This window comes from Saccostrea cucullata, unplaced genomic scaffold, assembly GCF_032062105.1.
Source record: "Saccostrea cucullata isolate Sc308-1 unplaced genomic scaffold, CSIRO_AGI_Scuc_v1 ctg10105, whole genome shotgun sequence".
Taxonomy (NCBI): domain Eukaryota; kingdom Metazoa; phylum Mollusca; class Bivalvia; order Ostreida; family Ostreidae; genus Saccostrea; species Saccostrea cuccullata.
Window position 1 is genome coordinate 16,094 of NW_026931191.1, and position 25,180 is coordinate 41,273.

The window sequence follows — 25,180 nt, forward strand, 5'->3', positions numbered from 1 at the left end:
TACAATAAATATTTGATAATATTTAGATCAACTGATAAAAGTTTGATAGGCGAACTCCCATTTATTTGCAAATTAAATGTGAAGATAATGAAGAGCGATCATTCTTAAAAGTCCCTTTAAATGATATTAAGCGACGAATGAACAGAGTCCTCTCTAATGGCGATGGATCGGGATCGAGGAAAGAGCTTTCATAGCCCTCTCGTGCTCCCTGTCATAACCAGGTGAACAGAAAAATATAGGGCCACTTCAATGTTACAATGATGCCTATGAAAGACAAAAATCGATTTAGCGACAGATGGTTTTTGCAATCAAGGGCATTCAATAGACTAAAGACTTTGGTGAATAAACACTTTCTAGGAGACTGTTGATATGAAACATTAATTATTTGTCAATTGTTTTTAAAAGTCATTAATGTAGAACCGTTCATAGTTTGAATATGAACCACCGGAAGTTTTGGTGGCTTATGGGTAGGTCAATTAAATACGATGTTTTTATTGGCCGAGCTAAGGAAATATAGTTTGTCACAGACCCCATTGTTTGATTGAGAAAGGAATTCACAGAACACTCAATAACGGTTTTCTGACGAGTGGTCGTTTCAGAATTTACCGTTATGGTCACATATCTTACCTAATAGATGAATTGCATAAAAAAAGGCTGAAAAATCTTAAAGCAACCAAGACATAATAAATGTCAAATTATGTAGGTTCTACTGCAATGGTACCGAAGCCAAACGATATTAGGAAAGATATTATATTACTTTTACCTTTCAAAGGGGATGCTTATTACAAATCATTAATAACAGTTACATGTTGTAAACATTATTTTGATGACTGAATATTTTGCTTTTGCTTGAAGTCTGTCTGTTTTATTTATCATTCGAAGACTTGGTGACAGTAGAATGTTCTATGACTTTATTGCTAGTCATTGATATCTGAAAACGATGTTAAATTTTACCTGTATACTCCATTTAAAAGTAGTTTCAACAAATACTGTTTATACAGATAAGAATAATTTGTAATAAGTAATTTCAGCTATCTTTGATATTTGAAAAAAAAATAGAGCAGCATTTTTTTTAGGCCAAGCGATAAAACCGTACAAATTAGCAAATGTATTAAATTGAGTGCTTATGTTTTAGCGGGGTATAAAAATGATGATTTACATACAATATCTAAGTTTTTACATGTGCTTGAATAAAAAGTGAGTACAAATAGTAATTACAGCACTGTTATATTATATTGGATGTGTACGTTCAATGCTTTCTACTTATTGTTTTTTTTAAAATGAAATACTAGTAATGGATTTATCAAGTTTAAATAGTGAATGATGATTTTAGGTACTTCTGGCATTGTTTTACATAGGTATGTTTTTTTTTCTATAGGCGTGTATGTAATCGGGCCTGGACAGAGTGGAATTTATTATCAGCATCACGAAATGGAATTTGGGGACCATGCTAACCTTACAGATGTTCTTGAGGCCGTAAAGAAAATATCAGCTGATCTCAAAAAGCAATAATCCTAGAAATTACATAAAAAATTAAAATGTTTTTCCTTAAATGTTGAATACCTGTGTCGTATAGTAATCTTGCCGTAGAGCAAACCTTTCATTGAAAAAGTTTACTACATATATATAGATAACATCTTTCTCCTTGAGTATTTGTAATATACTTAACTTTCCTCTCGTATACTCTATTGGGGATATGTTTACTGTAGCTAATATTCTGAAATACATAAACCCGCTTGTAGAAAGAAAAAATGAAAAGAATTATCAATTTGCACTTTTTTTGTGCACGCATATACTATTTCATTGAAGACTAATTTTCAAAACTTTTAGGGTTATCGAGATTTGTGGATATTTGTCTTATTTCAAGTTATTTGTCGATAGTTGTGTGACACAAAGATCAATATTTCCTGTAGGATACATTTCCTATAGACTGCATAAATTTCAAATCATTTAAGCTAATGATTCATGTACACTATATGCTGAAGACATCCCACGTAGCAGAATTTCTTCTTGGTAGGAAGTTGTAGATATAGTTGATATTACCCATGGTGGAAGATTGACTTTATAATTAATATTCCTCAAGGGGAATGTTGCCTTTATACGAGTAGTAGATCTTTCTCAGTATTAAAGGTTGATCATATAGATAATTCCCCATGGTGAAAGATTGGATATATAGTGGATCTTCCCCACTGTGGAATGTTGTCTATATACTGTAGTAAATATTCACCATTGTGGGAGGTTGACTTAATTCGTATAAGAATGTTAGAGTCTTTGTTAGAGTTCTTCATTGATTTTTCATGTACTTATAATTATTGAGATTCCCGGTATGATTTGTGCCATAATTCATAAACATTAAAATTGTATAATCATTAAAATTGTAATACATAATCATTAAAATTGTAATAAAAACACCCAATACAGATGTACACTTTGAAATGATTTATGACGTTTTACTCCGAAATCTTTGAACGGAGTGAAACTGATCTAGCTGTCATCTTCAGAGTAGTACTTGTATTAAAGTGTTTTTATTTCAATCGAAATGTCTTGCCTTATTTTACCATTGAATGTTTTAAACAATGTTAAGACTTTTAACTTTTTGTTCAAGCAGAAATGCAAAAAGAAAAGGAAAAAATAAAATTTGAAAACATGGTTTATTACAGATGTTGGACTGATTAAATGAATGTTTAAATGAAGTGGAAATTGTCAATCATATTCGTACTTCTGATTTAATATGTGCTGCCCAATTTCTGCAAACTTATTGTATCCCTGCTTCAGAGCAGATTCGTTGGCATACTCGGGAGGGTCGGGATGCGTAAAATGAATAGCATAGGCCTCTTTCTTCCAGTCAAAGTACTGCTCCCGGTCAAATTCATGATAGTGATTCCGAAAAGTAGGATGGCATTTCAACTGAAAACACATCACCTGTAAATGGCGCTCTACATGTACATATTGAGGATACTTTTCGTATGTTTTGTATGGAAGTTCTAGTGCATTATGATAAAAATCTTCTGAACGGTAATTTACAAGACTGTCTTGCCAGAACTTAACAAAATGAGAATGTTGTTTTGCAAGGAAAACACCGAGATTGATTACATCCGGGTAGCCATTACGTGTCATGTGATCAAAGTTAAATATGGCGTCGTAACCTTTATCTATTAGATCGTCAATAGGCTTTAACCACAGTACATCCCAATCCATATAAATACCTCCATATTTAAGAAGGACGTCGGCTCGAATTATGTCACTTTTATGCTGAGTGTAAAGAACTTTGTGTCCAAATATCGTGTCAGGGACCTCCCTGTATACTGTATGTAACCTAGGATCTCTCTTGAATTTATCAAAATATTTCCCATGTAAAAGATTATCACCGTGTATAAATACTTTCTCTGGCTTAAGAATTGTCATTACACTCCTCAGACTAAGATACATCATGAAGTCCATCTCTTTTTCTCGATACCAAACGAGGTGGACGATTTTCGGTATTTTTCCCGGCAGTTTTGGAGTATCCTTAACAATGGCCGAATCACCGTAAAAAACCTGTCGTGCCCTTGCAGCTAGTGTTGTATTGGAATACATTATATCTACAGGATGTATGTTGGATATCTCGCAACATTCAATATCCTCTGGAATATTTAACACCTTTCCTTTTGGAATAATTTCGCAGACGACTGTATCATTGAAACTATTCGGAGACAAATCTTGCTTTCGCTTCATTCTAACCAACTCTCGAAGACTCTTGTCTTTTTCTTTTGCAAAAATAAAACTCATTTCATCTCCGTGCTTGTTCAGACCTAACTTAAAATTATGCTGCCTATATGATGATATTGATTTCATTAGCAAAAGATTCTCCGAGAAATATATACCCCCTCTGTCGTCAAGGACGGCTATTCCAAACCACACCCCACAACCATTTTCCTGTCCATCCCAGCTATCGGGAATTTTATGAATGGCAAAACCTGCAACAGTTCTCTTCAGTTCTGTCATCCACATATCGTATTTTTTCTCTGTTGTGTTAAAATGATAAATGCTATGAAATTCTATGGAATCTGGTCTCATTAACTTCCAGGCACTTAGAATAGACAAGTAGTGTTCAAATGAAATTGTTCTGTCATGACACCATACATAATGAATTGTATTTGGCACTGGGTTATTTCTAAGTTCTCGGTAGGATAAGTTTTCGTATCCAGGTAACGGATCACTATGGTAACCTAACGTTGGCAGTGGCTGGCGCTTCCTTTGAACGTATTCCGTTCCTCCTTTTGGACTTTCAGCAGTTTTGGAAAATTTGAATAATGTTTTAGGAATTCCATATTCAGTTTCTTCCTCTGTTTTGACATGAACAAATGCTGTATAGAAATAAATAAGTATGGCTAAGAATCCAACTAATATCAACAGGTTCCTGCGATGTTTTACTCTCATCTTATCAAAAGTCCTCTCATGCGCAGTTGCAGACGGGGGTTAATTTACAGAATCCAGCAAATCCATCTCATGTGAAGTCCAGCCTTAAAAAAAGAAAAGATATGAACAAGTTTCCAATGAAAGATTTGATTATCTACACTCTCTGAATGTTCAGAAATTAAAAAAAGAGTTTATGAAACAAAATTATCCACAGTCTCTTCTGAAGTCTTCATGGCGTACGTTTTATGCTCGACACAAAGCTCTATGATAAACGTGATGAGTTAAACTTTTCAATCGTCATTTTTCTTATACAGCAATATACCTTTGTCACCTGAGTTTATATCTCTCAGTTGATTTGATGCGGAAAATCATGTTCTACGTATTAACAGTTTCTAAAACGAGGTAAGTTATTGACAAACAAGTTGATGAAGCAAGATTATTAGCAGTCTAGTTTTAAGCTATCATTTCCTTAGTTCTATGGTCGAAACAATGATCTTGTCAGCAAATACAATTTACCATTAAGTCAAAAGCCGAGAGAGTTTGTATACTGTTTGTAAGGCCATTATTTACACACTGAATTGTGAACGAATTTCCCCGTTATTTCCCGATCGTGACAAGGAGGACACGGCTGGTTTGACCGGTAGGCAGGGGATGCTCAACCTGCCATGGCACATGACCCTGCCTCTAATTTTGGTGGTTTGTTTGCGCTGATCACGATTTGTATTGTTGAAATGTTCTTCGAACTTGAATAGGTTCGTTATCTGAATATTTTATTGAAATTATTTCCTTGTACAGAATAAAGCAGGATTTGTTTTAAATTCATGATTGGATAGGTAAAGAATATTATATTAATGGAATACTAAAAATGCACATTCAATTCAATTTTTATCAATATTTTCCGAATATTTAAATAATATATAGTCAAAAGTCCGTAAACAGAGTATACGTTTTAAATTCGAGCAATCTTATGAATGTTAATTAAAGTTATTAAATGATAATAACCAAGAATATATGCATGTATTTTTTTTTTGTTTCAACTATGTTGATATTTAAAAATACAATTTGTGTTTACGTATATGCTCTCTGATGAGAAGAAAAAGATTATCAACTTAAGTTTGTAAACAAAAAAATGAAACCTCAAGAAGTTTATTTTCCATAATGAAACTACTCCCACTTCCACTGAAACAATTTAACGAAACTACATGTAAATATCAAACAATTTTACAACCAGTTTACTTTTCAATGAAAAAAATGCACATACATGTATAGAATACTAGAATAAAGATATCAAAAACAGTCACTAACAAAATTCATTCTGCATATTATAATTACTGTACCTTCCTTTCCGTGCCTACTTTGGCGAACAAACATTGTCCAAACTATATATTTATTTTCATCCTTATACCACTATGTCAATGAGAAATCTATTTTTTGAACTGATAGCTCTCTGGGGAAGGACACTATGGCCAAGAATTAATAAAGATATCATCTCTACATTGGGATCGATGAACATGATTTATGCGTTTCTGTTGTTGTGGACCAAATTACATCAATAATTAATTCAACAAATTGTAGAGATAATAAATAAGCTCGCGCAGCATATGATAGAAAATCGGATGCGGTATAAAAAGAGATAGACCACGGGATCTAGTTACGTACTGTGAAGAATAAAAGAGAATAAAGATTGAATTTTAAGTATTCCATGGGAATATCATCTGACCGTGGGATATTGCAAAATATATTATTTATTTGTTTCAGAATCCATAAGAGAACTTGATTATAAATGACAATTTATTATGTAAAAAAATTTACAGTACGTAATAGATGTTTGTTTACCGCCATTCATTTCTCATTCAATCCTCTCACAAATCATTGGATAATTCGTTTACCTTCAAAACCCTTAGGGGTTGACAGATTCCTTGTTCATGTACGACATAAAAAAAATTAACTTACATGTTTCTACCGTTAATTGTGTTCTCTTTATCATTTTGGACTATGGAAAATAGATATGAAGATGAACATGTAGATTTAAAAAGTCTGTGGAGGAAAATGTTTCTTTGAGAAACATATTATGCTGTAAATCACTTTGATGCAATCGCTTAAAATTTTAAACGATAATTTAGATTTTTTTTGTTCGTTTGTTAATAAATAATCTTGTCAATTGTGGTTCAAATTTATCATTTTTTAAAAAGATAAATAAATGAATTAATATTATCATTTACGATATTGAGATTTTATCTTTAGTTTTCATTTTTTTTTTAATTGATTCTTATATATCACTTTATCACTATACTACTAATTAATCATGTTTTGGCACCCATTGGTTATTTTGTTCAATAAAGCCCAGGCCTTCAGTACTATGCGTACTTTGATTTTTTTGTTGTTGAGATTTTGACAATTATTATCATTTTTTAATCATAATCAAAATATCCAAAATATGCAAAGTATTTTAATTTCTGAAATATACACCTGTACTAAGTCCCTCTGATTTCTTATAGTCTTTTCCAAAATGAATTAACACCTCTCTAGACTCTTGATCCGCCTGTCAGTTCTCCATAGATTTAAATTCGGAACATAATGTAAACATATGTCTTTTCTTTCATGCGTTTACATTATAATAACCTTAAAATATTCTACAAAAAAAGTCCAAATTGTTCACTGCGTATCGATTGTGTGGCTCAATAACGGGTAAATTTTTAATAGGTAATCAATATCATATGTCACTTATAGCATGTTTACCCCACCAACTCTTAACTCAATTAATCTTTATCAATTTGTATTTAGTCAGTGTTGTTTTTCAACTGGGAAAAAAGGATATTTTTGAATATATTTTTCCAATACGAATTAGCTATTTTTCAGCAGTTTCACTATAACAAATCATTAAAGTTAAAACAAATTTTACCTTTTAGCATTCCGTTGTGATTAAAGTTTAACACTTCAAAATATTCTCAATTAAAACCATGAAAGTCGCTTTCAGTAGAGCGTAAATACAAAAATCAAACGTTAAAAGGGAAAAAAGAAGGTCTTATTGACAAATCAGCTTAAGCGATTCGGTTCTTTAATCATTTAAAAGGTTTATTTTCCTGTACATTTTCTCATACAGTCCACACAAACTAAACTGGATCGACAAATAATCTCTATGTAATTTACAATAATGACAATAGAAAAGATAATTATATTCATGTCTAGTGTATATTCTGTATAGTAAAATAAAAATACATTGTGCTGTGAATTCCTTTGAAACAATTGTAATAATGACGTGCTTTCTACACGATAATTTAGATGATAAAATTTTGTTTGGTCTTTTGATAAATAACATCAGCTCTCACCGTTTTTACTTTTTCAAGTCATTTGAATGTAAACTGAGTTAAGTATACCAACTGATATCAACGGTTATCAGTATATCAAAGAAAATTAATGTTAGATATGTTAGACGTGATGATTGTATCAATAAATATCAATGTAAATCGTGTTGAGTATTTTGTATCATATGATTAAAAAAGAAAATCAAAACTTTTTATCTTAGAAGTCGTATTAAGCTAGCAAGCATACAATACACATAACTACTTGTGTACAGTTGAGTTAATTAAATAAATGTGTAGAATATACACTATATACAGAGAATATACCAGGGTAGAATCCTGAAATCCAAAGACGGCATAAGTCACATTGATAAGGCTTGGAAAAAAAAACCAATACGTCAAAGGCAGCTGACTTTTCAATAAAATTTGAAATCATCAATTTATTTACCTTGTCACTGGTATTTCGTAAACATGTTCTGTGAAAAAAAACATTCTGACTGTACACATACTTGTAAGTTCTTCGAAGTTGATTTCAAAAGATACTTAAATATCTGAATGACAATATTCTCTTTCAAAGAAAATGACTCCCGTCAGCCACGTTCCTCAAATCTCTTGAATCGACACTGATCTATTGTTTTGGAGGTGTGATATACATGTATACGAGGTTTATGAATCAGATTGTTTATTAATTAACTGAAAATAAGAGCCTATTAGCACATTTTTTTTTTAAACAGAGAATTAAATTAGTTAGGAGAAAAGCACATCACTCAGGTTCCTATTGTGTTAATTCGGAGAGGATTGTATTGCAGTCCTTTTATTTCACCGAATATGCTTGCATTTTAATTAATTTTTAATCTGTTAAGATAGCGTCTTGTTATTAGCAGACCTCTTTTGTATTCATACATGTTTTTCCTACAAATAAACACCGACCACAGTGTATTGCTTCAAAACCTTTTAATTACAAGAAAACATTACAGGGTCCGGATATCGAATATCTGAGAAATAATCCTCCATCGTGTTCATGTTCTTCTTCACCCAATAACTATAGTCCTGCTGGACACGCTATTACCGGTGACGTAAATATAGTTAATAATGAGGACCTTAGATCAATAATTTTAAAAAGTCCTATATATAAGGATCCCTGATCCTTCAATTGGCATAGGAATTTCATAAATAGTATGGATTCTGTAGAAGATTACGCCAAGCAATAAGTCAGATATGAAAAAGAAGACGACGCTTTGTCAGAATGGATTAAATATATCAGATATATGTATATATATATATATATTTTTTTTTTCTTCTATTTTTCCGTTATTTCCCGATCATGACAAGACGCACTCGGTGGGATTGACCGGTCGGCAGGGGATGCCCACCCTTTCATGGCACCTGATCCAACCTCTGATGCTTTGGAAGTCCGTGTTTGCTCTGCTCTTGCTTTGTTTTGTTTTATTGAATACTTTTCTTTATCTCCATATGTTTCATCTATGTTTAATCGCGCATTAAAATATTGAGGGGCAATATGAAAACCGTCTTTCCCTCAGGAGAAACTTCAAGAGTACTGTGCAGCAATATATTAGTATTTGAGAAGTGATGTAACTCAGATGTATATGCTTAAAAATTCCAAGGAACTTTTTGAAAAATTTAAATCAAAAGATTTTAACAAAATCACCAGCTTAAAAAATTACGACTTTTCAACTTTATACATAAGCATTCCTCTCAATGAATTAAAGTCCAGGATTTTTGATATCATTGACAGCTACTTTTTCAATAAAAATGAACCTCATAAATTTATTTACCTTGTCATTGGTCATTTGCTAAATTATTTTGTTTGAAACATTCTGAATATACACAGAAGTACTCTGAAGTTGACATTAAAAGATATTTAAGTTTCTGAGTGACAATATCTTTGTGGTTTTACTACACCAGATCTTCCAACAATCTATTAGGATTCCAATTGGTACCAATTGCGCCCGTTCTTAACAGACCCATTTTTGTATTCAATGAAGCAGAATTTGTCCAAAATCTTATACATGAAAAGAAGAAAACATTTGCTGTGGCTTCCATCTCGACATTTAGATATATCGACGAGGTATTTTCAATTAATAGTGGTTATTTCCATTCTTCTGTCAATACGATATATCCCGGTGAGCTTGAAATAAAAGATACCACACAGTCTGACACATTTAAGACATTAATGGTGATCTAACACCTATGCTCAATGATAAACGTGATGACTCAAACTTTTCAATCGTCAATTTCCCTTACATTTGCAGGAATACTCCTTCATCACCTCTACGTACATGTATCTTCAAAGGTAAATTATTGACAAACAAGTTGATGAAACAAGAATATCAGCAATCGCGTTTATAGTCATCATTTCGTAAGTTCTATGGTTGATATACAATGACCTTGTCAGCAAATACAATTTATCATTGAGTAAAATGCTGACTGACGTTTTCTCAAGCTTTTTAAGCCATTATTTATACACTGATACCCTGTTCACACGGAGAACTTAATTCCAATTAAACGTAAGTTTACTGCGAATTAGCTTCGCTTAGCGTTCACACGAAGAATCTTATGCGAATTAGTTTAATTCGAATTAATTAACTGCACATTAAATTATTTCGCATTAACTCCGTGTGAACTCTAAGCAAAGCTAATTCGAATTAAATTTTGAAGCATGCGTAAGGCCAGAATTAAGTCACAGGACATGCTGGTAGTAAGATATAGGAGTCTGTGTTATATTTGGTTCAAAAATCAAGGAAAAGTATGTTAATCATTAAATGTATACTTGTAGCCACTATGATTATTATCTCAAATGGAGGGCTCTGCATACATCACGTGATTTACAAATGACGTCATAATAACCTTAAAGAATAGCCTTTTGTAGAAATAAAATTTTAATTCGCATTAGTTTACTTCGCTTTAGCTGTCGTGTGAACGCAGTTTAATTCGCATTATTTTACTTCGCATTAATTTACTGCGAATTAAACTCTCCTTGTGAAGAGGGCATGGATTGCGACGGATTTCCTAATTATATGACAAGGAGCACGGGGCGGGTGTGACTGGTAGAACGAGGATGTTCAATCTTTCATGGAACCTGATACCACCTATAATGCTACAGAAGTCCGTGTTTGCTCCGCTCCTGTGTTTAATGGACTTTGAATACTGTTCGTTATCTCCATATGTTTTATGAAGGAAAAAAAAAAAAAGAGGTACTGTGAGCAACGAGCTCACTAAATGATTACCCCGCCTCCCACATGATTATAATGACAAAGTCCCTATTTTGCTCTTGGGGACCTGAGAAAACTGTCAGATCAAATTAGAATAGGAGGTGCACAGTGGCATTCAGTAATAAAGAATCTATGAATGAATCATTAAATTTTATTCAGTGGTATAGAAGGAGTTGTGGATAAGAGATGGGTACCCTTCAATATTATAAAAGATGGCAGTGTCAATGTATTGCGCTGAAAAGCCCAAAATATGCATCCGATCAAAAAGTAAAAAAGAAGGTGCACAATGGAACTATATAAAAAAGAATATGTGAAAGTCTCATCAAATTTCATTTAGTGGTATAAGCTCGAGAGGAGTTGCGGATAAGAAATACATGTAGGTACCCCAAAGCGTAACAGACGGACGAACGGACGAACATCCCGATTACTATATACCCTCCCGCTTTTTAAGCGGGGGTATAAAAAAAAAACAGTATATAACACTTGCTGGTGTCTGCTTACTGCCTTCAACTTGACGTTAACAAATATGATAATATAAATAAATAGATAATTAATAATAAGTAGCAATTATTTCCAAATATTTACATATGCTGTGTTTTCCTAGTAAGCCCACTGTGAAATTGATTTGAATACCATTTCGTGTATACTCAGGCGTAAAAAAAAAATACACAGAGAAATGTGCGTTAACGTGACGTCACAATGAGGCTACAGCGATAGTAAAGGTATAACGATATAGGGCAGCGAGAAATGAAAAGAAATGAGTATTTTTAAAATGCTTTTAGACATGGAAAATGTAAACATATGGAATGTTTTTAAGTTTTGCGTGAGTTATTGGTGTATGAATCACACAGACTTGTCACGTAGGCATATTTCATGAAGCGCACTAGCTATGATATGTTCCAGTGAACGTTAAATAAAAGATAACTCAGAGTCTGATTATACCCCCGCTTGAAAAGTTGGGGGGTATATAGTGATCGGGATGTTCGTCCGTCTGTTAACTATTAGATACCCATCTCTTATCCGCAACTCCTCTTATACCACTCAATGAAATTTAATGAGGCTTTCACAAAATCTTTGTTACATAGTTTCGTTGTGACCACCCATTTTATTTTTTGATCGGACCATATTTCGGGTATCTCATAACAAACTAGTGCTAATTGTAACGGTGACCGTTACAGATGTTCCCCAAACGCTCCCCAACTCCCTTTTGGTGCCATATTCCCTGTAAGCTTCATTGCATGAGACAAACTCTATGCATTTGAGATTTTAACAACGTTTTCCCAGAAGTGTACCAAGTTCATTCAAACTTTAGAATTGCACGCGTACGCATGTGAATGCATGTGTGTAATGACCATGTAATCTTGTCAACACAATCTATATATTTTAATACACTAAATATTAAAGTATTTAATCCAAAATTATTATAAAATTTGCTCATTCAAGTGTATTTTTGATTTTACTCATTTCACGTGCACGCACATGTATACATGAGTATGGTGACCATATCTTCTTGTAGAAGTCCAATACATCTATCTTTGTTCTAAATCCCATCCCGTTTGGTTGAAAACCAAAGGAGTTATAGCTGTTTAAAGATTCAGTCAATCAGATTGCAGCGCACGTACATGCACGAGTATGCATGTGCATGGTGACCAAACCCTCTAGTAGAGGTCCATTATATCTATCTATGTTCCAAATCCCATCCTGTTTGGTTGAAAACCAAGGGAGTTATAACCATTAAAAGTTAAAGCCAATCAGATTGCAGCGCATGTGCATGCACGTGTTTTCATGATAATTGCTATATATCATGTTGTACGATATCCTAATGCATGGTTATGTTCAAAATTTCAAAGGAGTTCGTCAAAAAACAAGAAAGATATTGAGACTTTAGTTGCAGCCAATCAGAGCGAAGCGCACGTGCATGCGCATGAGATCTTGCTATTTTGACCATGTCATCATGTCTATACTACTAATATATCCTCACATTATGAATTTCAAAGCATTTCATCTAAAAATAGAACATTTGTGGCTATATCTATTATATTGGTCATTTCACGTGTTGCACGTGCACGCTCTTGCAAGCACGTGCGCGCAAAATGACCTTGATTCCGCAAATCTACATAACATGTCTACTAACCCTAAAAAGGTTTTACCTACATCGGACGAACAGTTTACAAGATCATTCCCGGACAAAAAAGTTCCAGGAAGAAGAAGAAGAAGAAAAATAATAATAACTAGATGCGATCTCGTTGCAAGCAACGAGTAGGTCTTCCGTCCGATATCTGATGGAATAAGACCTGTGTTGGGATAGTTCCACTGATACGATAAAAAATGTCAAATAGGCAAAAGAATTCTTCAGAATATGTTTAGAAACACAAAAAATGTAAGATCTATCAATTCCAATCAACTTCCGGTTCTACTTCTTCACTTCCGGTGCGACTGTATGCGCTCAAAGCTACTTTCAACTCTACATCAAGCATGCAGTAATCATCCCTGAAAGTTTCGATGGAAAATACTCATTTTTAGACAACTTCCGGTTTGAACGAACCGTACTTCCGGTGGAAATATCAAGATGCTACGCATTCTTTAAATCTCTATAATGAACGATAACATTCATTAGAAAATCAAAAAAAAAAAATCGCTATACATGTACATGTATTTAAATTACATGAACTTCCGGTTTACAACGGAAGTGTCGACGGAAAAAATGAACAAATTAAAAGTATGCATATTGTTGGGAACATTATTTTCACCATCTTTTGTTCAATATTGCTTATCAAAATATTCACCCTTTTCGAGATATAAAGCGTCAAAGATTTAGCATTCTAGCCCCTTGTGACCCTTTATTACGTAACATATGATCAAATGTTTAGTGTATATTGTTGCAAAACGTTAAGTTGAATATCTTTGCTTCAGTAATGTATCACAAAATATTGATCGTTAAAGAGTTAAAGACGAAATTATTTTGGCCCCTCTATGCCCCTAATTTGAAGGGCTTACCCCATTTTCTTCATATCAAATGAAAGGTCTTACTATATTACACATTTTTTATTATATATGTTTTAACAAAATATTAACCAATAAAAAGATATAGAAGAAAACGTATCAATTTTTGCGAGATGCGTATGAGCCTAATTTTCGAGCCCAGGCGAGCGTCAATGCCTTTTCACCTGGAAAGCTCTATATGCAAAATGTCACATTTACTATCCTTCCTCTACCTTCACTGAAAATTTCAAGTCGATATCTTCAGTCGTTTAGGAGGAGATCTCAGGACAAGCCGACCCTCTAAAAATCAGAAAATCGTCCATATCTCACGACCGGAAGTGACGTCATCAACGACGAAAATTTCCGACAAGGTTCAGATGAATATCTATCAGATCTGAAAGTTTGGTGAAAATCGGGCGAGCCGTTTCCGAGAAATAGCGTGCACAAAATCGGTAAGAAAAAAAATAATAATAACTAGAACGATCTCGTTGCGAGCAACGAGAGGTCTTCCGTCCGATTCTGAAATAAAAATCAAAAAATCTAGCAGAAAAAGTGATTAAAAAAAATCGGACATTCGGGGGAGCGAACCCGGGTCGCCCGCGTGATAATCCAACGCGCTAACCATTCGGCCATTGAAAACACCGCTTCAAATTTTTAAATGCGAATATCTCGATATTGCCTTTTTCGATTCTAAAAAAAATTACATATTACGCATTTGCAAATGAGTCTTTATTTAAATTACAAACATCAAAGAAAAATATTGAACAACAAAAAAATTGAAAAATTCCATTTTTTAAATATGCTTCCGGTAGAAACCGGAAGTGCTGACGACGCACGAAAAGGCGATTCTGCAAACCAGGAAGTCAAGATCTATCATCTCCAATAAGTCTCCAGTTCATATTCTCAGCCATATTCGATAAAAGTGCGCGACAAAATCGCATTTTAAAATCAGGAAATCGTCTATAACTTGGCACCGGAAGCGAATTTTCCAAAAAAAATTACAGACTGCACAACTTCATATAAAGACGCATATTTTGTGAAAGTTTCGTTAAAAACCGCTGAATAGTTTTCGAGAAATCGCGTGCACAAAATTTTGTCAAAAAAAGAATAATAATAATAACTAGATACGATCTCGTTGCGAGCAACGAGAGGTCTTCCGTCCGTTTTAGGAAAAGAAACCCACGTAAAATCGAGCTGAAAAGAGATTCAAAATTTTTGTCACAAGGAATATAGAACCCATGTCGCGAACGTGAATGCGCTTTTTTAAAAAAACTTTTTTATCCCCAACGCGCTAACCATTAAGCTATTGGGAGTACTGCTCTAAACATACTTGTGTATACTTTTGCAACTGTTCACCTGTCTAAGAATTATAAAAAGCATTCATAATTTCGCTCCAAACGCCACGAGTATATATTTCATGCCTTTTCTTTGGACTGATCTATTAAATAGGTATGATAGCTTCAATTAAATTTTGAAAATAAAACATTCTTAGCGCCTTTATTTTATTTCGACGTTTCGACGTTAAGAAAGTACACACATGCATATGTAACACATTAATTTATACACATTACAAATCGTATCTAGCCCAGTTACACTAAAGCAGTGAAACGGAAATTAAGTTATAAGATAGACACTCAATTGCAACTTACTACTGTAACGTTTCGGACCTGAGCGGTCAGTAGGTCAGTGCTCGGATTATGCCAAGTTTTACTGGGGATATGATTGAATGCAATATATACAGATAATAATATGACACCTGCCTGGTGTCTTTAAATCGAATGACCTAAGTGCTTTAAACAATTATATAACTCCAGTTAATACCGGCACCTGCCTGGTGCCATATGACAATTGCCTCACTATACAACTGACTATATAAGTCAAAATCTACCTGGTGCCTCTTGAAGTGGCCTTTAACACCTGCCTGGTGTATTACTGCTTACCAAGTTGCCTATATAACTCTAGCCAAGTAGCTACAATATACTTACTCATATTTAACTTTGTAAGAGCTTCTCTGTCCTAATGACAAACCTATAGCTAACGTCACACAGCTATATTTTAACTAGTCACTGACTACGGCAACTTTGCACAACTCGATTTGATCGATACACTAATTGGTTTCTGTAGCAAAGTGAAGACACAAGCCAATGGGCGGTACTGCTCCCTTGTACCTCAACTTAGTCAATGATCATAAGTTATCAGATATCATATTGATAAAATACAACAGACTGCCTTTCTTTTGGCAACGCTATTATTATTTTCTAACAGAACATCATTTATCAATAATACTTGTTTAATTCTTTTGTCAATTGACCAATTAATTACAATATTAACATCGATTATCTATTATAATATAAACAAGTAACGGGAGGTAACTCCTCCAACCATTTCACTACTACGTGAGAGTCGAAGTAGTTTTTCTACATTTCATGTATCCTTATGTCAGAATGATTTAATCAAACGCTCAGCTGCCTCCATAAGCCCCAACTCGCGAAATGGCGGAGTTGACAGAGACAGCCGCCATATTGGTCCCGCTTCAGATTTTCAAATATTAATATCTAGAGTTCTGATTAACTAATATCCAAACAACTTATATAGTAAGCATCAATCAAAGGGTCTCTATTATCATTCCAAAAATAAATAAAAAATGTTGAAAAACAAAAAAGTTAGAAAATACGATTTTTTTAAATTTGCATCTCGTTACGACCGGAAGTACTGACGACGCACGAAAAGGTGATTCTGCAAACCAGAAAGTCATGATCTATCATCTTCAATAAGTCTCCATATCATATACTTAGCCATTTTCGATAAAAGTGCGCGACAAAATAGCATTTTAAAATCAGGAAATTGTCCATAACTTGGCACCAGATGCGAATTTTCCGAATTTCTCTACGGATGTAACAACTTCATATAATGACACATATTTTGTGAAAATTTCATGAAAAACCGCTGAATAGTCTTCGAGAAATCGCGTGCACAAAATTTTGTCAAAAAAAGAATAAGAATAATAAGAAACAATACAATCACTATAAGGTCTTCCGTGAAGACGGAAGACCTTAATAATAATAAGAAACAATACAATCACTATAAGGTCTTCCGTGAAGACGGAAGACCTTAATAATAGGGAAAAAGAAACCGAACGAAAACAATAAGGTCTTCCGTTGGAGACGGAAGACCTTAATAATAACTAGAAACGATCTCGTTGCGAGCAACGAGTAGGTCTTCCGTCCGATTCCGAAAAATAACCCATAAAATCAAGCTGAAAATAGATTAAATATATTTTGGACACACTGGTAATTGAAACGGGTCACTAGCGTGAAAATCCAATACGCTTATCGATTAGGCTATTTGAACAACTACTCTTTCTTCACTTGTATTTACATATAATTCTGCAACAGTTAATCTGTCTTGGAATTACGAAAGAAGGGTCACTATTCATAATTTCGCGCCAAACGCAACGAGTAAATCTTAGCGAATTTCTCTTGGAATGTTCATGGTCTTCGGATGAGACGGTATAGACCGAGGCCCCGTGTCACAGCAGGTGTGGCAGGATAAAGATCCCTCCCTGCTCAATGGCCCTAAGTGCCGAGCATAGGCCCAAATTTGCAGCCCTTCACCGGCAATGGTGCCGTCTCCATATCAGTGAAATATTCTGGAGAGGGACGTTAAACGATATACAATCATTCAATCAATCGTATATAGGCAAATAACACTAAAGCAGTGAAATAGGTATGAATGGTTAATTTTTCAATTTTCAATCACGAAAGTTGACTATTCCGATTACTTACACTTTCATGAAAAAGGTGGCATGTTTCACGGAAAAAAATGCCTCGATCGCCCTACGAGGGTCAAGAAATAAAATTCCATTATGTTCAATAACTTGCATTGAGAAAATAAAATGTTTATATAGGTCAATTAAACGGTCTTTGAAAAATTGTTATCTTTAAAAATAAAATATTTTCTTATTGTAACAGTTGTCCTTTCTATTGATTTAATATGACACAAGTGTGCATTAGAAAACAGTGGTCATGTTTTTTACTTACTACATTCTTGAAAAACTATCAATTATAACTATATGATTTAAGCTATGTGTTACCGTGATGCAAAACAAAAGATATAGATATTGTACTTCATTTGCACATTAATTCTTTTCTATTTCTACTTTGAGAACCGACCAAAACCAATTAAAGAAGACTTGTAAGTAGACCTTGGATAATAAATGTAGTTTGACACCGAATTGCAACGAACCTACGACGTGAGAATCCAAGTATCCCTACACATTTCATTGTTCCTTATGTAACTTCGTTCAAGCAAACGCTTGGCTGCCTCTGTAAACCCCTATTGCGAAATGTCGGAATTGACAAAGACCGCCGCCATTTTGATCCCGCTTCATATTTTTGAATGTTAATATCTCGAGTTTGAATTTATCAATTTACAAACAAATTACATATTCAGCCTAATGAGATATGTTTCTATCAGCCATACTAATATAATTTTAAAATATTGAAAAACAAAAAAGTTGAAAAATTCGACTTTTTTTCTTTGCATGCCGTTACGACAGGAAGTAGAGACGACGTACAAAAGATCGTGTCTTGGATAGTACTTATCACGATCTATAATCCCTGAAAGTTTCACAGTGATATCTTTTACCGTTCTTGAGATTATTCGCGAACAAAATGTCATTTTAAAATTAGAAAATCGTCCGTAACTTAGCACCAAAAAGGAATTTCCAAAAAATCTCTTGGATTAAATAACTTCAGATAAAAACACATTGTTCCTGCAAATTTCATGAAAATCCATCCAGTTGTTTTCGAGAAATCGCGTGCACAAAATTAGATGGTCAGAAAAACAATAATAATAATGAGCTCAAGAGAGCTTCAACACCTTTTGCGTTAGAAAAATATAGACTCAAAAAAGCAATTCAGATATCCTTCCTCTACCTTCACTGAAAATCTCATGTCAATATCTTTATTCGTTTTTTAGTGATTGCCAGGACAAGCTGACCCTCTGAAAATCAGTAAATCGTCCATATCTCACGACCGGAAGTGACGACGTACATATAAAAAATTTCCAATAAGGTTCAGACCAATATCTATCAGATCTGAAAGTTTCGTGAAAATCGACCAAGCCGTTTCCGAGAACTCGCGTGCACAAAATCGGTAAGAAAAAAAAAAATAATAATAACTAGATGCGATCTCGTTGCAAGCAACGAGTAGGTCTTCCGTCCGATATCTGATGGAATAAGACCTGTGTTGGGATAGTTCCACTGATACGATAAAAAATGTCAAATAGGCAAAAGAATTCTTCAGAATATGTTTAGAAACACAAAAAATGTAAGATCTATCAATTCCAATCAACTTCCGGTTCTACTTCTTCACTTCCGGTGCGACTGTATGCGCTCAAAGCTACTTTCAACTCTACATCAAGCATGCAGTAATCATCCCTGAAAGTTTCGATGGAAAATACTCATTTTTAGACAACTTCCGGTTTGAACGAACCGTACTTCCGGTGGAAATATTTTGATGCTACACATTCTTTAAATCTCTATAATGAACGATAACATTCATTAGAAAATCAAAAAAAAAAAAAATCGCTATACATGTACGTGTATTTAAATTACATGAACTTCCGGTTTACAACGGAAGTGTCGACGGAAAAAAATGAACAAATTAAAAGTATGCATATTGTTGGGAACATTATTTTCACCATCTTTTGTTCAATATTGCTTATCAAAATATTCACCCTTTTCGAGATATAAAGCGTCAAAGATTTAGCATTCTAGCCCCTTGTGACCCTTTATTACGTAACATATGATCAAATGTTTAGTGTATATTGTTGCAAAACGTTAAGTTGAATATCTTTGCTTCAGTAATGTATCACAAAATATTGATCATTAAAGCGTTAAAGACGAGAGACTTTTGGCCCCTCTATGCCCCTAATTTGAAGGGCTTACCCCATTTTCTTCATATCAAATGAAAGGTCTTACTATATTACACATTTTTTATTATATATGTTTTAACAAAATATTAACAGGTAAAAAGATATAGAAGAAAACGTATCAATTTTTGCGAGATGCGTATGAGCCTAATTTTCGAGCCCAGGCGAGCGTCAATGCCTTTTCACCTGGAAAGCTCTATATGCAAAATGTCACATCTACTATCCTTCCTCTACCTTCACTGAAAATTTCAAGTCGATATCTTCAGTCGTTTAGGAGGAGATCTCAGGACAAGCCGACCCTCTAAAAATCAGAAAATCGTCCATATCTCACGACCGGAAGTGACGTCATCAACGACGAAAATTTCCGACAAGGTTCAGATGAATATCTATCAGATCTGAAAGTTTGGTGAAAATCGGGCGAGCCGTTTCCGAGAAATAGCGTGCACAAAATCGGTAAGAAAAAAAATAATAATAACTAGATGCGATCTCGTTGCGAGCAACGAGTAGGTCTTCCGTCCGAATTTTCGATAAGATGAGATATGATCTTGACTATGATCTTTGATAAAACATCATGGAATCATGCCTTTTCTCTTTTGATTAAATTCTTTTGATGTAGATAATATCATCAATGAGTACTTAATTTGCACATTAATTCTTTTCTTATTCTACTTTGAGAAACAACCAAAACCAATTAAAGAAGACTTGTAAGAGACCTTGGATTATAAATGTAGTTTGACACAGAATTGCAACGAACCTACGACGTGACAATCCAATTATCCGTACACATTTCATTGCTTTTTATGTTACTTTCGTTCAAGCAAACGCTCGGTTGCCTCTGTTAACCGCTATTGCGAAATGTCGGCATTGACAGAGACCGCCGCCATTTTGGTCCCGCTTCAGATATTTGAATGTTAATATCTCGAGTTTGAATTTATAAATTTACAAACGAATTATATATTCAGCCTAATAAGAAATGTTTCTATCAACTATACTAATATAATTTTAAAATATTGAAAAACAAAAAAGTTAAAGACGAGAGACTTTTGGCCCCTCTTCGCCCCTATTTTGAAGGGCTAACCCCATTTACTTGATACCTAATGAAAGGTCTTACTATACTGCACATTTTTTATTATATATGTCTTAACAAAATATTAACAGGTAAAAAGATATAAAAGAAAACGTATCAATTTTTGCGAGATGCGTATGAGCTTATTTTTCGAGCCCAGGCGAGCGTCGATGCCTTTTTACCTGGAAAGCTCTTTATGCAAAATGTCACATCTACTATCCTTCCTCTACCTTCACTGAAAATCTCAAGTCGATATCTTAAGTCGTTTAGGAGGAGATCTCAGGACAAGCCGACACTCTAAAAATCAGAAAACCGTCCATATATCACGACCGGAAGTGACGACGTACTTATAGAAAATTTCCGACAAGGTTCAGATAAATATCTATGAGATCTGAAAGTTTGGTGAAAATCGGTCCAGTCGTTTCCGAGAAATCGCGTGCACAAAATCGGTAAGAAAAAAAATAATAATAGGGAAAAAGAAACCGAAGAATAACAAGAAGGTCTTCCGCTGGAGACGGAAGACCTTAATAATAGGGAAAAAGAAACCGAACGAAAACAATAAGGTCTTCCGTTGGAGACGGAAGACCTTAATAATAATAATAGAGAAAAAGAAACCGAACGAAAACAATAAGGTCTTCCGTTGGAGACGGAAGACCTTAATAAGAAACAGAGTAAAAACAATATGTTCCCCAACTTCGTTTGGGGAACATAAATATGGACACAGCCATTCTTTCTATAATATTGAAGGCTACCCATCTCTTATCCAGAACTCCTCCTAAACCACCGAGAAAAATCAAATGATTCTTTCAAAGATTATTTGTTATATAATGCCATTATGCACCTTTTTATTTTACTTTTTGATCTAACACTTGTTTTGGGTCCCGCAGAACAAAACATGATTACCTTTGCCATTATAATCATATAGGAGGAGGGAGTATCATTTAGTGAGCTCAGTGATCAAGGTACCCATAGTTATTTTAATATGTATCAGTACATCAAATCGACCCCATCTCTTCAGAACGTATTGATTTATCGATAATTGTTACACTAAATTGGCCATAGTTTTCCCGTTTGCTCAATTATAGAAACCAACGCACTGCATGTACGACCGGTCGCCGGGGATTTTAGTCCTCTATTGCACTTCATCCGACCTCTATTTTTTAAAAGTTCATATTTGCTCTGTTTCGAATGTGTATATCTTATATTTGATTGTATTGAAATAACAAGAGGCCCATGGGCCACATCGCTCACCTGAGCACTAAGGGTAGGAAAAAGTAGAAAATGGCTTTTTATTGTAAAGTTTAAATCCAAAAGTAGTCCCATGACCAATCATGGATTTGCTATTTTTTTTATGATTTTTGAAGAATTTTCCTATATATATATCTTTAAAAACTTTGGTCGGCCATTTTGGCCCCGCCCTACCCCCGGGGGTCATGATTTGAACAAATTTGAATCTACACTACCTGAGCATGCTTCCATATAAATATGATGAATTGTGGCTTTGTCATTCTTGAGAAGAAGATTTTTAAAGAATTTTCCTATATATTTCTATGTAAAACTTTAGTCGGACATTTTGGCCCCGCCCTACCCAGGGGGGTCATGATTTGAACAAACTTGAATCTACACTACCTGAGCATGCTCCCATATAAATATGATGAATTATGGCTTTGTCATTCTTGAGAAGAAGATTTTTAAAAGAATTTTCCTATATATTTCTATGTAAACTTTGGTCGGCCATTTTGGCCCCGCCCTACCCCCGGGGGTCATGATTTGAATAAACTTGAATTTACACTACCTGAGGATGTTTCCCCATAAGTTTCATCTTTCCTGGCACAGTGGTTCTTGAGAAGAAGATTTTTAAAATGTGCCACCAAATTTTCATTAATTCCCAATTATCTCCCCTTGAATGAGGGCATGGCCCTTCATTTGAACAAATGTGAATCCCCTTCACCCAAGGATACTTTGTGGCAAGTTTGGTTGAAATTGGCCCAGCGGTTCTTGAGAAGAAGTCGAAAATGTGAAAAGTTTACAGACAGACAGACGGACAGCTAGACGGACGGACGGACAGACGGACGCCGGACAAAATGTGATCAGAAAAGCTCACTTGAGCCTTCGGCTCAGGTGAGCTAACTAGTAAAATTGATCGAGTGTATGTTGTTTTGTCCATTGGAGAATTTTTCATTCATACAAGGACGACACCGTATGCCGGTGAAGGGCTTCAAATTTAGACCTATACTCGGCACTCAGGGCCATTGAGCATTGAGGGTTCTTTATCGTGCCAACGCCTACCGTGACACGGGACCTACGCTTTTAAGATCATATCCCTCGACTTTCACTTCTAGTGCCGAGCGCTTGGCGGAGGAACAGTCACTCCCTATGTTTACGTTTTAGGTTTGACGCGGCGCCGCGAACGAAAATCGAAACCGGGCCTACCAATCACGAAATAACTAGTAAGAAAAGTAAGATTTCAAACCTTAAAGGTACTTGGACACAGATTTGAAGTTATTATTTTCTGTATAATATTACGACTTATATATTTAAATAGCATTTCACACAAAAATTAATTAAAAATCTTATTTCATATAAAAGATATTAATATTTCAAATTTTTTGGCGGGTTTGATTGACACATCCTTGCACCTTTACAAATTAATTTTATTCTTAGTCCTTAGGAAAAGTGGCAATCTCGTTGTGTATAAATAAAAAATATCAATATTATAATCCAGAAAATTCAGAGTAGACATGTTCGAAAGCAAAACAAACACACAATATATTGTCAGTCCGTGCAGTTGTGGTAAGCAGACTGTGACGGTTTAGAACGCACCCGGCGAATTCTAAATATAAACAAAAACAGAACTCGTGCCCTGTTTACAAAAACTGTGTACATAACACGAGTGTGCTCGATTTGCTAAACCATGTACGCAACTCTTAGTTCGGAATGACGATACTTGTGAAGGAATTTTGCTTTCTAACATCTCTACTCTGAATAAAATTATTTTTCTGGATAAAAGTTTTAATATTTCTCATTAATACACAACAAGATTGCCACTTTTCCTATGGATTAAGAATAAGGTTAAAATTTGTGAAAGTGCAAGCATGTGTCAATCAAACCCGCCTAAAAATTAGAAGTTTGAATAACTTTTAAACGAAATAAGATTTTTAATTAATTTTTGTGTGAAATGCTATTAAAATATATAAGTCCTAATATTATAGAGAAAATATTAACTTGAGATCTGTGTCCAAGTACCTTTAAGAAAACTACGTCAGGTAATATTTTTCTTAACTTTATGATACAATCTATCTTTTTGTAATTTTTATGTCCTCATTTCCTGTCCCTTTATCTTTTTCCTTTGTTTCTTTTTCTTGCTCTATTTTGTACACAATCATGTGCATGTATATCTTTATAAATATGCATCTATATTTTCACTTCTCCTTTTAAAAATTGAACTAAGATGACTATTATGAAAAATATGGAGATAACGAACTGATCTCAAGAACAAAAACCATAAAACAAAATAGGAATAGAGCGAACACGGACCTCCAAAAATCAGTGGTGGGATCAGGTGCCATGGAGGAATGAGCACCCCTGCCGACCGGACACACCCACCGTTTGCTCCTTGTCGTGTATACTATACCTCACGTCCTACAGTTGGTTTGAGAGTAAGAACTTTTTTTAAAAAATGTTTTTAGAGAAACTTAAAATAGTTTGCCAAAAAGAGATGAATATTTAAACAGATAAATTAAAGTTATCAACATAAATAAACACAAAACAATATCAATAGCTTACTTGTACGAATATATAAAACAACAAGAATCAATGCGTTTATATTGCCTTACCTTCTATGACACCGCCATGTTAGATTGTTGACAATTTCACTTCTTTACACGACATATAGGACAAGGCGAAACACTTATGTGCTAATCTTATCACACTTGGTATAACGTTTCCTGTGGACTGAGTGCCCGTTTTAGTAGTAATGATGTAAGACATGTAAAGATTTAGAGGCAGTTGTTGTCTGATTTTATTGAATTTTCTTCATTTTGCAATTTCAAGGGCATCCGACATATTATATGTGTAAATTTTCCAAGAGACCCTTCAATTATTACTATAATCTATTGCTAAAACTTGAATATAATAACCCGTTGTTAAATTAAAAAAAACCTCATCTCTTAAACAGTCTGTGTCTTACTTGCTAGTGATTTCTGTATAACAGGAGTTTTTTTTTTTTTTTTTAAATATTTTTTATGGACCAGATATACTCATAT

At 34.2% G+C, this 25,180-nt stretch overlaps 2 protein-coding genes across 2 annotated transcripts in view; one reads left to right on the top strand and one right to left on the bottom strand.

Annotated features, from left to right (window-relative positions):
* Nucleotides 1-2,693, top strand: part of LOC134231728 (peroxiredoxin-like 2A) — an 18,238-nt gene extending 15,545 nt beyond the window's left edge. The window contains exon 6 of the mRNA XM_062713695.1: nt 1,379-2,693. Within this exon, the coding sequence (XP_062569679.1) occupies nt 1,379-1,512 (134 nt within the window). The 3' untranslated portion in view covers nt 1,513-2,693. The remainder of the gene's footprint in view (nt 1-1,378) is intronic.
* Nucleotides 2,645-24,804, bottom strand: LOC134231727 (uncharacterized). Its single transcript, XM_062713694.1, has 2 exons — nt 24,752-24,804; nt 2,645-4,502 (listed from the first exon to the last, which is right to left on the bottom strand). The coding sequence occupies exon 2, from the start codon at nt 4,417-4,419 to the stop codon at nt 2,704-2,706; it is 1,716 nt and encodes a 571-aa protein (XP_062569678.1). The 5' UTR covers nt 4,420-4,502; nt 24,752-24,804; the 3' UTR covers nt 2,645-2,703.
* Nucleotides 24,805-25,180: the final 376 nt, after the last annotated feature.

What these genes read in the sequence shown, in the direction of transcription:
- LOC134231727 (XM_062713694.1), bottom strand. Translation starts at nt 4,419, where the DNA reads ATGAGAGTAAAACATCGCAGGAACCTGTTGATATTAGTTGGATTCTTA.